The sequence below is a fragment of the Rhinolophus hipposideros genome, assembly GCF_964194185.1.
Source record: "Rhinolophus hipposideros genome assembly, chromosome: 12".
Classification (NCBI taxonomy): Eukaryota; Metazoa; Chordata; class Mammalia; order Chiroptera; family Rhinolophidae; genus Rhinolophus; species Rhinolophus hipposideros.
Genome location: NC_138058.1, coordinates 15844552 through 15860326, shown reverse-complemented (window position 1 = coordinate 15860326; position 15775 = coordinate 15844552). Strand labels below are relative to the sequence as shown.

At 38.5% G+C, this 15775-nt stretch overlaps 1 protein-coding gene across 1 annotated transcript in view; it reads right to left on the bottom strand.

Moving 5' to 3' along the window:
- Positions 1 to 255: 255 nt before the first annotated feature.
- The window catches only part of SUCLG1 (succinate-CoA ligase GDP/ADP-forming subunit alpha), a 33800-nt gene continuing 18280 nt past the window's right edge, over positions 256 to 15775 (bottom strand). Inside the window, exons 6-9 of the mRNA XM_081069737.1 lie at positions 7764 to 7847; positions 6031 to 6182; positions 2030 to 2218; positions 256 to 481 (exon numbers count right to left, since the gene is read on the bottom strand). Coding sequence (XP_080925863.1) covers positions 455 to 481; positions 2030 to 2218; positions 6031 to 6182; positions 7764 to 7847 — 452 coding nt within the window. The 3' untranslated portion in view covers positions 256 to 454. The remainder of the gene's footprint in view (positions 482 to 2029; positions 2219 to 6030; positions 6183 to 7763; positions 7848 to 15775) is intronic.

Genomic DNA, 15775 nt, shown 5'->3' with positions numbered 1-15775 from the left:
AGACTATTATATATACACGTGAGAAAACTATGACACAAAAGAGACCTCAGGTCACTCTATATCTAAGATAATTAGACAAATGCCATACTGCAATTACTACTCTCATTCTTTCAAAAGTTTTAGTTAGAATGTTCTCTACAGAGTCTATTAAAACACACACACTCACACACACTCACACACACTCACACACATATACCTCAATTTCTATTTCCATCACCCCTCACACTGGAACAATAAAAGGTCTCCAAAACCATCTTCAAATCAAACAGTAGATTTATTGGCTGTCTGTCATACAATGAGGTGACGACGTTTCAATACAGGACATTCTAAACCTTGTGTGGGCTTGCCGTGTACTGGAGCCCCGGGAGAGAGGCGCACAGGCTGACAGTGAGTGGACAACAGAAGCAACCGGGTCCACATTTCCACAGGCCTAGGGAACCTTGTGTTCTTTCTTTCATAGCATCTTCCTCTTTTCAAACTCCTTCAGAAACAGAAGAGAGGGAGAAGAAGAGAGAATAAAAAGATAAAAAATCCAAATTACATTCATGGTCAACGTGATTCTGGAACCTCTTATCATCGGGATTCTTTGAACAACCAGAAATTACAGGAGTAAAGGTACCAGGATAAGAGTACATGAACACAAAATAACAGCTTTCAAATTAGTCTGTGTCAACTTGAATTTCACTGAGTTAGATGCAGAGCTTCAATTTTATGTCTTCTAAACATGGAAGCCAAGAAGCTGTGAATTATACTTATTTTTAAACTGTAGTATTATTAGGAGTTGACAAACCTGATTGTGCTTATCCAAACCTTTAATGCGATACATGAACCATATATGCCCTCTTAATAAAGCAACAGAAACAGGTTTGCTTAGTTTCTCAGAGAATAAAACTAAACAGATTCAGTTACTATTTGAACAAAATGTCAAGAACCTCAGAAATATCTGAAAAATGAAACAATACTGAAAGCACATTTCCCTGCACTGTAGTAATTAGAATACAACAAATGTGTAGTCGGTTGCTGCCACTTACTGGACGAAAATGGTAACGCATGTCTCCAATGGGAATTTTTAAGGATTTGCTTTTTTCCCTTTTCCTCCCTCTTTTAAATAAAATTTGTTTTCACACACTCACCAACTACCAGATTTCTTTCAAACACTATGGCACATAATGTTATATTCCAAAAGCCAGGATCATCCAAAGATTCAAAATAAAACAAGGAGTCCATTTTTTAATGCTTAAAAAAAGGGCAAAGATTGTGTCAAAAACATTCCCTCTTGGGAATACAACTTGGGCCTGTTTGCAGCATCCTTCTTAAAGTCTTCTTTTTTTGTTTGCTTTTTTTGTCAAGGCTATAATCATCATAAAAAATAGTCTTAAGTGATAATGCAAAGAGACAGGCTGAGAATCATTACAAAGAGATTACGGAAGATAGCAAATCATTTAGAGTATTTCAAACCACAATGTCCTACTAAAAAGGGATAAGAAAAGCAAATGGTTAAGAAGTCCATCCTCCAGCCTGTAACAATAATGGCATCCTGACACTTCCAGGGCCAGAAACTACAGGCTGGAACCCACACCCTCTTCTATAAATTTGCCTCCACCCCGACTCCCTCTTCATCCAGCTTTCATTTCTTGTTACTCAGCCGTCAACCCTTCCCCCCCTGGAGACAGAAACCTAGGGGTTCCGCAGAGCTGTAGCCCTAAAACCCTCCATGGAAAAAACAAAACACAAGGCAATTTTATGCACCACCTGCAAAATGGAATTCACAGCATTTATGGACTCTGAAATGCTTTCTTCTATATGATATCTTGCTACTCACAAAAGAGGAAATCCTCATGTTTAAAGAAAAGTTATCAGAACGTTATTCCTGGTATGCCCAATTAGGACATTAGGATGTAAATGGAGATTTCTGGAGGCTGTGAAGCCACACACCAGAAAGAACAAACAGGTAAGACCCAGGAGAAAGGCTTCCAGGTATCTAGTGTGGCCCGACTCTAAGGCCCTAACATCAGAGCAGTCCACTCACCTTATAGATGGTAGATCCCAGCTGCGCAGGAGACATGCTGACCACAACTCCAGCGCTCTGAAGGGAAGAGATCTTCTCTTTAGCTCCACCTTTCCCTCCGGCAATAATTGCTCCCGCATGACCCATTCTCCTGCCGGGAGGAGCCGTTAATCCAGCAATGAAGGACACCACAGGCTTGGCTTTGGGACCCTGGAAAGTGATATTTTAAACACCCATGAAGAAGTTCATAAAAAAAGAACCTCAATTTCATGACTCCGTCAGTAAATGGCAAAGGGCTCAGACAGGGCCCATCATTCATCCTCACTAAGAAAACCGACACAAATATTAAGCAGCGACTGAAACTACTGGACCCATCTTTTTGATGACTCAACGTTTCATACAAACTTAGGAAAACAATCCTGAGCAAATTTCTTCTCTGTTTAGACAGTAAACTTCAACTTCACTGGCACAAGCTGTTTTACAAAAACGTGTGACTCGTGAAAAATTAAAAAGCACACTTGAAAATATCTGTTATGTAATTGGTGGTAACAACGAGTTAAGACACATGACCAGGCTATTTTATTTTAACCTGATTTTATGTCTTAATATCTTCCTAGTCAACCCTTAATAAACCTGCTAAAAGCAAAAGATGAGGTGGGAAGCTGTGCGGGAAAGGACCTAGGACTGGGAGACACCAGACTTCATTTCCAGTTGACTAACGCTACACGACCACGACCATGACCAGGACGAGGCACATCACCTCTCTCGGTCTCTGCTTCCTCCTCTGCGAAATGAAATGGCTACACCAGACTGGTGGCCAAGGGCCCTTTCCCCTCTGAAATTCTATGACGTCTAAGAAGAAACATAAAGGACTAATTTCATTCAACCAACGTCCTTTCTAACGTGCAACCGGTATTTGCATAAACAGCACTGTCGTATGTACTGAGGTAAAAATAAAAAAACACACAGAAAATAGAAGAATTCAGTGACCCCGCTGTGCCTTTCACAATTTCCTACTGTTATACTCAGTCACTGGCTGTAATTTATTTCCCACATGTCCCCTCTTTTCAACTACGAATTCCCTGAACACAGGGCCTATGTCCTCACTTAAAAAGAAAAGACTCCTCAAGTCACTTATGCATGCCCTTGTGGGCTGTGCGGGGCATCTGACCATCTCCTAAATGAGTGGCATTAATTCCACGTGATCCCTCTGTCCCTGTACTCAAAGCGTGGGAATATTGCACTAAGAAGGAATAAGTTTAAAGTTTATGATACTTAAAACGTCAAATAAGTTTACACTCTGTCCTATTAACAAAGAAGAGTCTCTTGAGCTTTTTAATCAGAGAAAAAGACAATTAAAAGACTTTGGGGGAAGTGTATTCTGAAAATAGGACATAGCAATGATAACAAGAGTGGAAGCCTAAGAACAGAACGACCAGTTGGTATCCGTACAGTCTGAGCAGAAGCCGGAGACTGCTGACTCTTGTCCTTCATCCCTGCAACGTGACCCTGATCCCTCCAGGGTGTGAGAAGAAGTCAGGCAGACGTGGGTACGAATCCTATCCCTGGTTCATTTGATGTACACTGACCATGGACAAGGTTAGGGTCATGTGCTAAGTGTTTTACACAATACGTCATTATAATACGTCAACTGAGCTGTTCAACCTAGAATCTTGTCCATAGCAGGTCCTCAATGAAAATCAGCTCCATAAGAATTAACCATGAATGGGAAAAATGTACCAAACAAGACAGATGTATATGTTTAGTTTTTCTCATTAAATTCTAAGCTGTTCAAGGGATTCAGGGTTGGACCTAAATACATTTAAAAATTCAATTTAACATAGTATAATGTAATATTAACATAAATTATTTTTATAAAGAGAAGTCAGGTTTTACCTCAATTTCAAACTTTACAAACTTTTACAAACTTTTCAAACTTTTCTGAATTCGAGAGGCTCTAATAACATCGTACTCCAGTCTCGACATTCCTGGTGCCTACGTGCCAAGGACCGGGCAGGGCACCAAGGATGCCAGTTCCCTGCCGTCCATACCCGTCTAGAGTGAGGGGCAGATACTGTGCATGCGCTGTAGAAGGAATGAGCAAAGGCAAGCAAGACGAAAACTGCATTTCAGACGGGACATGGCTCTGCAAAGGAAGGTTAGAGTGGTGTGTGAGGGACGGGAGCACTGTGCTAAGTCTGGCCTTTATCTGCCATGTGATGAGTAACTGTAATGGTTTAAACTAGGGGGCATGAGGCCCCGACATCTGTACTTCAGAAGGGCAGATACTAAGCAGGATGGCTGGGTGGTGGGAGGAAAGGAGTACGGGTATCAGGGATAAATTATCGGCACAGCCCAGGTGAGGTAAGGGCCTGAACCAAAGCAGAGGACTAATTACAGACGATGCTCTCAATCTCAACATACTACTAAGATCTCAGAGACAGATGTTGGAAACTGAGTGGAAACGAGAGATGAAGAGAGAAATAAAAGACGATTCTGAGGTTTCTGTCTTGAAAACTGCATGAAGGACGATGTTGTTTATATGCCGTAATCATTCACACTTCAGGAATAGGCACAGGAAGTAAATCCAGAGAGGATAAAGAGAAGAACCTGGAGAAAAACCATGAGGATGGAGAGGATGAAGAATGAAGTGGGGCCAGTGGTGACCTCTGCAGAAGCAGTGTTAGGAAAGTAAGATTCAACAGCAGCAGCAAACAGCTCAACAAGAGCGCTTACTATGTGCCTGATACGATTCTGCTGTATGTTCCAGAGTCACTTAAATGCCACAGTCCTTACAACAACACTAGGAGGTAGGCACTACTATAGCCTTATCTTGCCAAAGAGAAAACTGAGGCACAGTGAAGTTAAGTAACATGGCCAAGGTCACACAGCTTCTAAGTAGCAGACAGAAGCCAAATTGCTGAGGATTGTGGAATGAATAAAAAGTAAGGAAAGAGATCCAGAGAGTGAGGGGAAAGTTGAGTTACATCTTCTACATAGATCAGAGTTTAAAATCACCACAGAGGAAAATCAAGTATACTCAAAATAGCCCTTGAACATTCCTTAAATCACATATAAATGCAATGTTTTGTGTATACTAACTACCCTTTAACTATTGGTCACTTTAACTCTCCGGTACTCATTATTTTTCTGTGGCATTTAATTCATTCATTCCTCAATTTCTTTCATAAACATAGAAAGTTATCTCCTCCTGCTTGCCTAGCCTCCTGAAGGTGCTTATGTGCTCATTCGTCAGTGTTGGGGAAATCCTGGAAATCCTTCACCCGTTTCTCTCCAGGTCTGTGCCACAGTGGTCCACACACACTCCCTGAGTGGGGGCGGGTGGGCACCAAGCTGCTTCCGTCGTTACTGCACTCTCTCTCCTTCACCTCAGAAATACAGCTTAATTCCCTTAGGCTAAATGAAATTCTGATACAATTCCACACCACTTTTTACATTTCATTCTGAGAAGCAACAAGGAAAGCTTTCACAGGACACAGATAATAAAGCTTTTCTACTTGACCTTCGAAGGGAAGTACTACTCTACAAAGAAAGACCAGAGCTAGAAAGAGGTGAGATCCTGGAAAAGAATACATATGATGGGATCTTTAGAAGATCAGCCTTGAAAAAGAGAAAGAACACATATCCCCTAAGATCAAGAGAAAGCATACTAATGATAAGTGAAAAATGCACTGGCAGGAAAAGTGAGGCCTTTCAGGCTGATGACCTGAATGGGTCTCGGTTCAGCAGGCCCACTTACCTACCACGTGTGCGAGAGGGCGCCTGGGTAAGGCAACTGAGAATGGAGAACAGGCGTTGTGGGAAAGGAGGAGAATCAAGCCAGAAAGAATCCAAAGTTTTCTCAGTGGTTAGTACTAAATAAAGGTCCGGCTCAGAAGGTTTGAATTTATCTTTCACGTTTTCTTGAAAACTTGATCTTTGAAAAAATAAACATAACTTCCTAAAGAAGCCAGTGATGTTATTCAAGAGCACAGAGCTATGCTTTCTGAAGCCAAACTCACTGAATTATGTTGCTTCAAAAATTCTGCAGCATTTTCTTCTGCATTGCCACCGATTTCACCAATCAATATGATGCCTTCCGTGGCTGGGTCATTCAGAAAGACTTCAAGGCAATCAATAAAATCTGTTCCATTGAAAGGATCACCTCCGATGCCTGAAAAAGACAAAGAATAACAACAGCATAAAAATCAGGCCAAGAAACGTTGTTTCATCCAGTTTATTTTGCTTACCCCTCTCACCAATATTTTAAAATGTGTCATCACTCATGTACTAAGCATTAAATAAAATCACAGAATGGTACATTTATTTGTTCGTGATATTACATGAATCCTAAAAGATGGCTGGATTCTGACATTCACTAAGAAAACCGTTTTCTGTTAACGCCTTCATCAATCCTCTTCCCTCCCACAAAATTATTCCTAAACAGCTGTTTAAAAATGAGCATTTTAAGAAAATGGATGTTTGTGTTGCAAGTGAGAATGTCTTCTGATTAAACACTTCACAAACTTCTTTGCACAAAGTAACTATTAGATGAGTCACGTTGCAGAGGAACCACTCACAAGTTTAAAATAAAAGTCCCAGTGAGGGTCAGGGTGGATGGTGCCAACCCCACCTCCCTCGATCCAGAGTGGGTGGTGACAGAGACTACACATGGGGCTCTAAAAGCAAGTACTTGGCGAGAGTTAAAGTAAATGTTTCCCACAGGCTGGCCACCACTTTTCTTTTGTTAAGTTATCAATTACTAAAGGCAAGATTGATTTCCTACCCTTGATCATCTCTGAAGGACAAAGCTGAGGAAGGGTACTGAATGACAACCATATGCCAAGTACGGCATCCTGGCACACGTCAGGCCTGCCATTTCCTAATTCTTCCAGCCTGTCTGTGACATGGGCATTATGATTCTCAATTTACAAATTAAAAACACAAGCTAGAGAAGATGGAATTAGCAACTCTGTTTCAAAACCTTTATTCTCCATCATGCTGAGTTACTTAATGTGTAAGACTGTGTTTGACACACAGGAAAGCTCGATTAATGCTTCCAAGCCTGGTTTCAGGAATTCAAGTCTTAATAAAAATACTTCAGCACCATATTTTATAATTTTTTATTATAGAAAGCTATTTTTGTAAGTTTCTTCAAAAGTATCCTAAGAATTTGAAGAAATATTTATGAAAATGGGAAATTTGCCTGGCTTGTGGCAATACCAAAATTATTTTAAAATGTGAACACTTTTTTACTTTTAAAAGTGAGAGGCAGTATGATGTGGCAAAAAGACCGGTTCTGGGAGCTCAATTTCTTCAACCTAGATTTTTCTCACCAATTAAGCTATAACAGTACAACTTTTCACCTCAGAGGTACCTTAGAGGGATGTCTTAAGAATCAGATAATGAATGAATGGCAAAGAATTTAGTAACCGTGAAGCACTGAGTTGCAGCTTATAATGATAACAAATGACAATGACAGTAACAAAAGTCCTAATACGAAGGACCACTTCTTCACTGCAAGCAAAATAAGTGTCTGCAGGAGCCACACATCCGAGGATGTTTGTTCCTCAACATAAAATCCTGGATTATGTATCTTGAAAATGAAGTGCTTCACACTTAAGCAAATTAAATTAGAGAACATAACATCTTTTTAATAAAATGGTATCAAAATCTCTTGCAAATAAAATATTATTGTACTCATTCAATGAAAGTACTGCATTCTGATAAAATGACTTTGGCAAAAATCCCTCACCAATGCACAAAGACTGCCCCAATCCAACTTGTGTTGTTTGGTGAACCGCTTCGTAAGTCAGCGTGCCAGATCTGGACACAATACCTTAAAAGAAGAGAATTTAAAAATATTAAAGTGTGTTCATGTGATAGACTACCATAGGATAAACTAAATTACACACACAATGTAAGTAAAATTCATTACATGATCTGTCATCCAAATCAACACATGTCTTCAAATGATGAAAGAAGAAGAAATTAAAGTAGGGAGGTTTAAAAGTTAGACGTAGGAGCATGTATTTTATTAGTTAAGGTAATTTTACGTCTATAAAAGCAGTGTAAGAAAAGACCTAAATTACTTCTAAGAATCTTTATGAAAGGGATAATATCCATATGAAGTTGACAGGTACAACCCTGCTTAATTAAGGTGGCAGACCATACAGATTAGCCTTATAGATACTCAAACTATTAAACCAGCAAAATCTGCAGCCTGCAAAACTACCATTAGTCACATTTAGCAATGCTACCTGTCTTCCCCACAACTCTTTTTCTAATAATTTTCAAATTTCAATATATAGGCTTTAAAGAAAGGGAAATACGGTCACAATCCCAAGTTCAAGTCTATGACATGATTTCCCTCATACAATGGGCCTATGTGAAAGGACCTAATTTCACACCTGGACAAGGTTTGTACAGGTAGGGGTGGGGGCTGGGGCAGTGGCAGCTAGACAGCTTCTCTTGTAATTCACTAAGCTTGGCTGAGCTACAAGGAAGGTAATTTATTTCATGTCTCAATTTATATACAATGAGTCGATCCCTAATTATAACAGGTTGAGAAGTATAAATGAGTAACTTTAGTTGTTAGAACATATTATATAAAAATATTTTTAAAAATAAAACAAAATTTATATCTAAATCAGAGCATGGATTCTGGAGTGGTGAACAATTCCAGTGTGTCCATGGTTTGCTTTCTTTAAACTTTTGCCCTGGAACTCTTTTTAACAACTCCGAGATTATTTTCTAACAATATGATCTCCCTATCAGGACAAGGAGAATTCTTGTCAGAGACAAAAACTATAACCATAAGTTACCTCAACTTCGATACAGAATATTCACATTCTTCAAATTCTGTGTTACTGTTGCTGTATACTCATGCCTACCAAGTGTATGATCTGTGCATAAATACCCACTTCATACGAGGAATTCAGGTGCACGTGACTTTAGATTAGTCACCGTCAATCATTCAAACTGAAAGACGTGTGTGTATCTTGGTCAGGGCTAGAGAACACCCTACACGACACTGTCAGATTGCTTTTAGATTAGTATCACCAGATAGCGAGAGCTGTCACTCCCTGTGAGTGTCACAACTGCTCACCGCGTACGGAACTCTGCACCAACTCCTCAGCCCAGCATCATCTCAACCTCTCTCTCCAGACTTGTCCCCCATTTCCCCTACTCTAGTAAACTGATTTATTCCTCAATGATTCGCATTTGCTCTACGTAAAACAGAGCCCCTCCCCTCCACCATCTGACAAAAATTCTAACCATCCTTGATTGTCCATATTAAAAGGTTAAATGCGATTTTTCTCTTTGAAGTCTTTCCTGATTCCTCTGTTCCCCTACCATCGGGTTCAGTAAGAGACTACCATGGTGCTCGAGAGTCAGTATTAACTGTCTTCCTTGCAAGGCTGTGACCTCCAGGTAAACAGGATTGTTCTCTCCACCCATGTTCCTAGCATTGGGCACAGTTCAGACACAGAGAAAGCTCAGTAAATATTTACTGAATGAGTCAAAACTGCAAACCCTTCAATGGAGGACAACCCTCTGCTTAAGCAAAATCTAACTCCAAGAGTTTTAAAACCATTCACTAACTGGACCCTAATTCATGATAAAGGAGAACCACTACCATCCGCCCCTTCTGTCTCTTACCAGTGTCTCCCTATTCTCAGAGCTTTCTTTCCATCTCCACCCTCTCTCCATAACATAATGCCTCCTCTCCGTTATCTTTCATAACTGAGGTTAGGTCAACAGTGCCTATGTACCCATGTATTTGGTCCATTCAGCTTTTAAACAAAGTATAATCAGTAACTTCTTATTACACATCTTGTATGTAATTACCTACTCTCCTTTTCCCTCTACTCCTACTTGATTCTTATAGTACAATTATATTCTACTTGTCCATTCAGCAGCCTAGATTACTGGGAAGAACAACTACTTTATTTAGTCTTTTGATAAAATCAGTATAACAATCAGTGAAAAGTAACACGAGGATCATTCCTTTAACTGGCTTTCATCTATTATATAAATGATATTTAAATGATAAAAGTGCAAACTGCATACATATTGAAGGTAATGAAAAGGAAGCTTTTAGGGTAGATTACTCCTGCCATCCTTAAAGTATATATATAGTAAAAGAGACCACCATTTTCAATGATGTATCATAAGGATACTCCTCCTTCTGAAAAGTATTCTATTCTTTCTGCTAAGTACAGCTAAAAACGCTGGGAGATACATATAGATATAGATATAGATATCAAATGTAAGAAATCTCTGAAAGATAGAGAGAAAGCAGAGTGGCTCGGGACCTCAAGACTTGAGAAATGACAAAGTGGTGAGTTCCCTGGGTTTTGTCTCATGTATCCCAGACATGGAGCTTAAAAAGCCAGAATCCCAGAAATACATCATAACACGGGGCTGGAGGCTAACCTCCCTGCCAAAAGCCTACTCTCTCTAGCTGAAGAACCAAGAGAAGGGCAGCCTAGCAAAAGAGAAAACTTTTAGACAATAACCACTCCATACCAATCAAAGACTACAGAAAAAACTGGGCCTCCATCCCTACTTACATGAGCAATGGCTAAAAGGGAAACCTAGACTTCCACGTCTTCAAGGCTGTATTGAGACACCCAAAATGCCTGCCGGGACTGTGAAAGGGAAGGCCAAGTGGGCAGCCGGGACTTTCATCCAGTCAAGCTGGTAATGAGCCTCTCCCCACCGCCAGGGCACCAGTGAAAACCATGTGGGTAGCCCATATGCCCACCCTCATCTAGCAGTAATGAGGCACTTCTCCATCTCCTTGACGGGGTGAGATCAGAGAAGGCCTAATGGAGAGCGTCACCGTCACTCAGCAACAGCACGGCCACCCCACTGAAGTGTGAGTGGAGACCCAGTGAGGAGGTAGAACTATCATCCCCAGCAAGGAGGAGCCTATCTACTCTAGTATCAACAGGACCAAGTAGGGAACTCAGATTCTCCCTCCGCCTGTCAGTAATAAGGCGCCTGCCCCCACAATCCTGGCTAAAGCACTGTCGATAGAGTCAGCTAAAACACAACATTCAAACAAGACCCAGAGGCTCAGGACATAATACCCAAAATATCCTGGTTTCAATCGAAAATAATTCACCAAACCCAGAACCATAAAGATAACAAACTGAAAGAAAAGAGACAATTGATAGATGCTAACACCGAGATGAAGGGATGCTAGAATTATTGACAAAGATTTTAAAGCCACGATAAAAAAAAAAAATACTTTCACCGTTACAAATATGCTTGAAACAAATGAGAAAACAGAAAGCTTAATCAAAGAAATATGAAGTCTCAGCAAAAACATAGAAGCTATAAAAAAGAAACCAAATAAATTTTGGAACTGAATAATACAATAACCAAAGGTAAGAGCTCAGTGGATGATCTCAATAGCATAATGGAGGGAAGAGAGGAAAAAATCAGTGGAAGGAGAAATAGAACAATGAAAATTACCCAATCTGAATGGCAAACAGAAAATAGGGAAAAAAACAATAAAGAGAGCCTCAGGGACCCATGGAACTATAAAAAAAGAGCTAATATTTGTGTTATTAGAGTCCTAGAAGGAGATAGCACAGGGCTGAAAAGAACTTGAAAAAATGTCTTACAAAATCCAAAATTTAGCAAGAGACTTACTATATATTTAAGAAGGTGGGTAAACCCCAATCAGGATAAACACAAAGAAATTCACACCAAACCTCACCATAAATAAACTTCAGAAAACCAAAGACCAAAAAGAAAAACAAAAGAAAACCTGGAGAGAGAGAACCTTACCTGCATGAGAGAAACAATTCAAATGACATCCGCTTCTCATCAGAAACCATGGAAGAAAGTAGTAAAACAAGATTTTTTTTTAAGTGTTAAAAGAAAAGGACTGTCAACCCCGAATCCTAGATGTAGATCCAGTGAAATTATCCTTTAGGAATGAAGGGGAAATAAAGGTATCCTCAGCTGAAGGAAATGTAGTAAATTTGTCGCCAACAGATTTGTCATAAAAGAATGGCTAACGAAAGTTCTCCAAACAGAAACGAAATGACAAAAGAAGGAACTTTGGAAAACCAGGAAGGAAGAACCCAGCAATCAGACTATGTGTAGATAAAATAGACTTGACTTCTTCTCTTGAGTTTTCTAAGAGGAAGAAATAAAACTGTCCCTATCTGAAGATGACATGATTGTCTGCATAGAAAATGCCAAGGAATCCACCAAGAAACTCCTATCGAGCTCAGGAACATTGCAGGATACAAGATAAACATAAAAAAAAAAAAATCAATTGTGTTCCTACACATTTGCAATGAATACATGGACACCAAAATTAAAATACAATGAAATTTACAATTGCTTTTTAAAGAAAAGAAATACTTAGGTGTAAATCTAACAACATATGCACAGCATTTGTACGCTAAAAACTACACAATGCTGATGAAAGAAATCAAAGGCAATCTAATTAAATAGAGGGAAATACCATGTTCCCGGATTGGAAGATTCAACAGAGTAAAGACATCCACTCATCCCAACTTGACATGTAGGTTTAACACAATTCCTATCAAAATCCCAGCTAGAGTTTTTGTAGATATAGACAAGATCATTCTAAAACTTATATGGAAAACTAAAGGAACAAGAATAGCTAAAATAATGTGAAAAAGAATAAAGTGCAAAGAATCAATCTATCCAATTTCAAGACTTATTAAAATAGCTACAGTAAACAAGTTGGGTGGTACTGATATTAGGATAGGCACAAAAGGTGAACAGAAGACAGAAGTCAGAAACAGACCAACACAAACATGCCAAATGATTCTTCACAAAAATGCAAAAGCAATTCAATGAAGGAAAGATAATTTTTTCAACAAATGATGCTGGAGCAATTGGACATCGATAGGCAAAAAAAAAATCTTTGATCTAAGTCTCACATCTTATAGAAAAATTAACTGAAATTGGATAATAGATTTAAACGTAAAACTTTTAGGAAAAAATTAAGGATCTTTACTACGCAAATAATTCTTGGACTTGACATCAAAAGCACACTTCACAAAAGAAAAAATTAATAAATTAGACTTCATCAAAATTAAAAAACTTTTGCTCTCTGAAAGATCCTTTTTAAGAGGATGAAAACAAGCTACAGTGGGAGAAAATATATGCAAACCACATATCCAAAAATACTGGTATCTTAAATAGATAAAGAACTCTCAAAACTTAACACTAAACAAGCAAATAATCCAATTTTTCTAATTTTTCTATTGGATTATGGGCAAAAAGCAGGAAGAGACACTTCACTGGAGAAGATATACAGATGACAAATAAGCATATGAAAAGCCACTAGGGAAATGTAAATTAAAACCATAATGAGATATCACTGAACAATTATCAGAATGGCAAAAATAAAAAATAGTGGCACCACAAATGCTGGCAAGGATGCAAAGTTGTATCACATACATTGCTGATGGAAATGTAAAATGCTATGGCCATAATGGGTAACAATTTGGCAGTTTCTTAGAAAACAAAAAATACAAGCAACGATCATACAACCCAGTATCTGCACTCCTGGGCATCCCAAAGAAATGAAGGTTTATATACATACAAATACCAGCACGCAAATATTTATGTTTATAGCAGCTTTATTTATAAGAACCCCAAACTGGAAGCAACCCAGATATCTTTCAAAAGGTTACTGGTTAAACAAAGTGTGGTAAATTCATACCATGAAATACTACTCAGCAATAAAAGTGAACTACTGATACACACAATAACCTCAATGAATCTCCAGAGAATTACACTGAATGTAAACAGCCAATCCCAAAAGGCTACACAGTATATGATTCCATTTATAACAACAGCATTACTGAAATGACAAAACTATATGAATGGAGAACAGATTTTTAATGGCCAAGAATTGAGAAGGGTGAGAGTAGGAGGTAGTCACTACATGAAGGATCCCTTTGGTGATGGAAACATTTACCTTGACATGGAAACAATATCCTGATGGTCACCTTGTATTGCAGTTTCTACAAGACGCTACCATTGGGGGAAGCTGGATAAAGGGTATACGGAGATCTGTCACTATTATTTCTTACAACTATATGTGAACTTACAATGGTCTAAATATAAAAAGTTTGATTAAAATAAATTTATAAAAAGGGATGGAGCGGTCAAGTTTGTCATGTGTGGCTGAGAATAAAAATAATATCTAAAGTAAGAGAAAGAAAAAATATGGTACAGTTAAATATCAAGTTGGAATCCAATCACTTCAAAAACATTCAATTAGCTGACATATAATTTTATTAACTGTCATTAACACAAACTGGAAAGTCACTCACTATCCTATTGTATTGCTATTATATTAAGTTACATATATCCCAAGAAATACCCAAGGGACCGAAAAGTCCTTCCTTTCTTTAAACTCTTAGCTTAAGGATTTGAAGTCAATGAGTCTTCCGAGACCATTAGCACTGGTATCAAAATAGAAATATTTAGTGCAAATAATCATCTTTTCTCTCCTCAAAAATCAGTGACTACATGGCCAGGCCCCCATCAGAACTCAGATGTTCTGTGAGAGCACTTGGCAAGTACCCTTCTGGCAGTAAGGCTGCCAGCTCTAAGAGACATGAGTAATAAAAAAAAATCATGCCCTTTAACTCAGTCCTGTAAACTACACAACTGACATTCACCTACTATGTTGATTATTCTTACTTAGTATTAATAGTCATGGCTTATAGATAAATTACCCTAACCATCTATTATTGTGGAGAAACAGTACAGCTTAGGGAGAGTTAGGTGTGAAGAGTCTAAAAACAGGCATAATGGGCTAACTTTGAAATGTTAATTTGGTTATAACCTCGAGGAACTAAACAAGTAGCAGTATAATTTTCCCAAAACATTTTGAGCAAGTTTGCGATATCCAAGAGGGCAAAGTAATCTTAGGACAGGACACAGAAAAACTAACAATATTTACATATATCTGACAAAGCACTTATATCCAAAATATTTATAGAACCCCCTATAATCAACAATAAAGACAACCCCATAAAAATAATGTGCAAAGAACTTGAACAGATAATTCACAAAAGAAGATATATAAAGAGCCAAAAAGCACATGAGAAAGCTCTCTCCATCATTAGTCACCAGGGAAACTCAAAACCATAAAGAGACACCATTTCACTCACAGGAAAATGGCTAAAATTAAAGACTGACAAACGTGAAGATGAGGAGCAATTGGAACTCTCAAACACTGATGGTGGGAATGTAAAAACAAACAGCCGCTTCACAGAATTATTTTGTAATTTCTTAAAAAGTTGAATATACTACAACCCTATGACGTGGCAAACCTACTCCTGGGTATCTCACCCGAGAGAAATGAAAATGTATCCACAAAAAAGACCTGCATATTAACGTCTACCAGAGCCTTCTTTGTAATGGCTCAAACCTGGGAACAACCAAAATGTTCATCCATGGGAAAATGGACAGACTGTAATTTAATGATATAACAGAATATTACTCAGCAATAACATGAAATTAACTATTGAACTATGCAAACACATGGAAGAATCCACGGCATCTGAGCAGGAAAAAAATCTCAGAAGACACCAAAACATCTTCATTCATTCTGTAAAATGATTATTGCTTCTCCAACTCACTCAATTCAGGATATGGAATAGATTCACCACACAACTTCCTGGTAAATTCTAACGAAGCTATATGAATTAAAATGAAGTTGACTTACACAGTTGCAAACTCTGTAAGTTT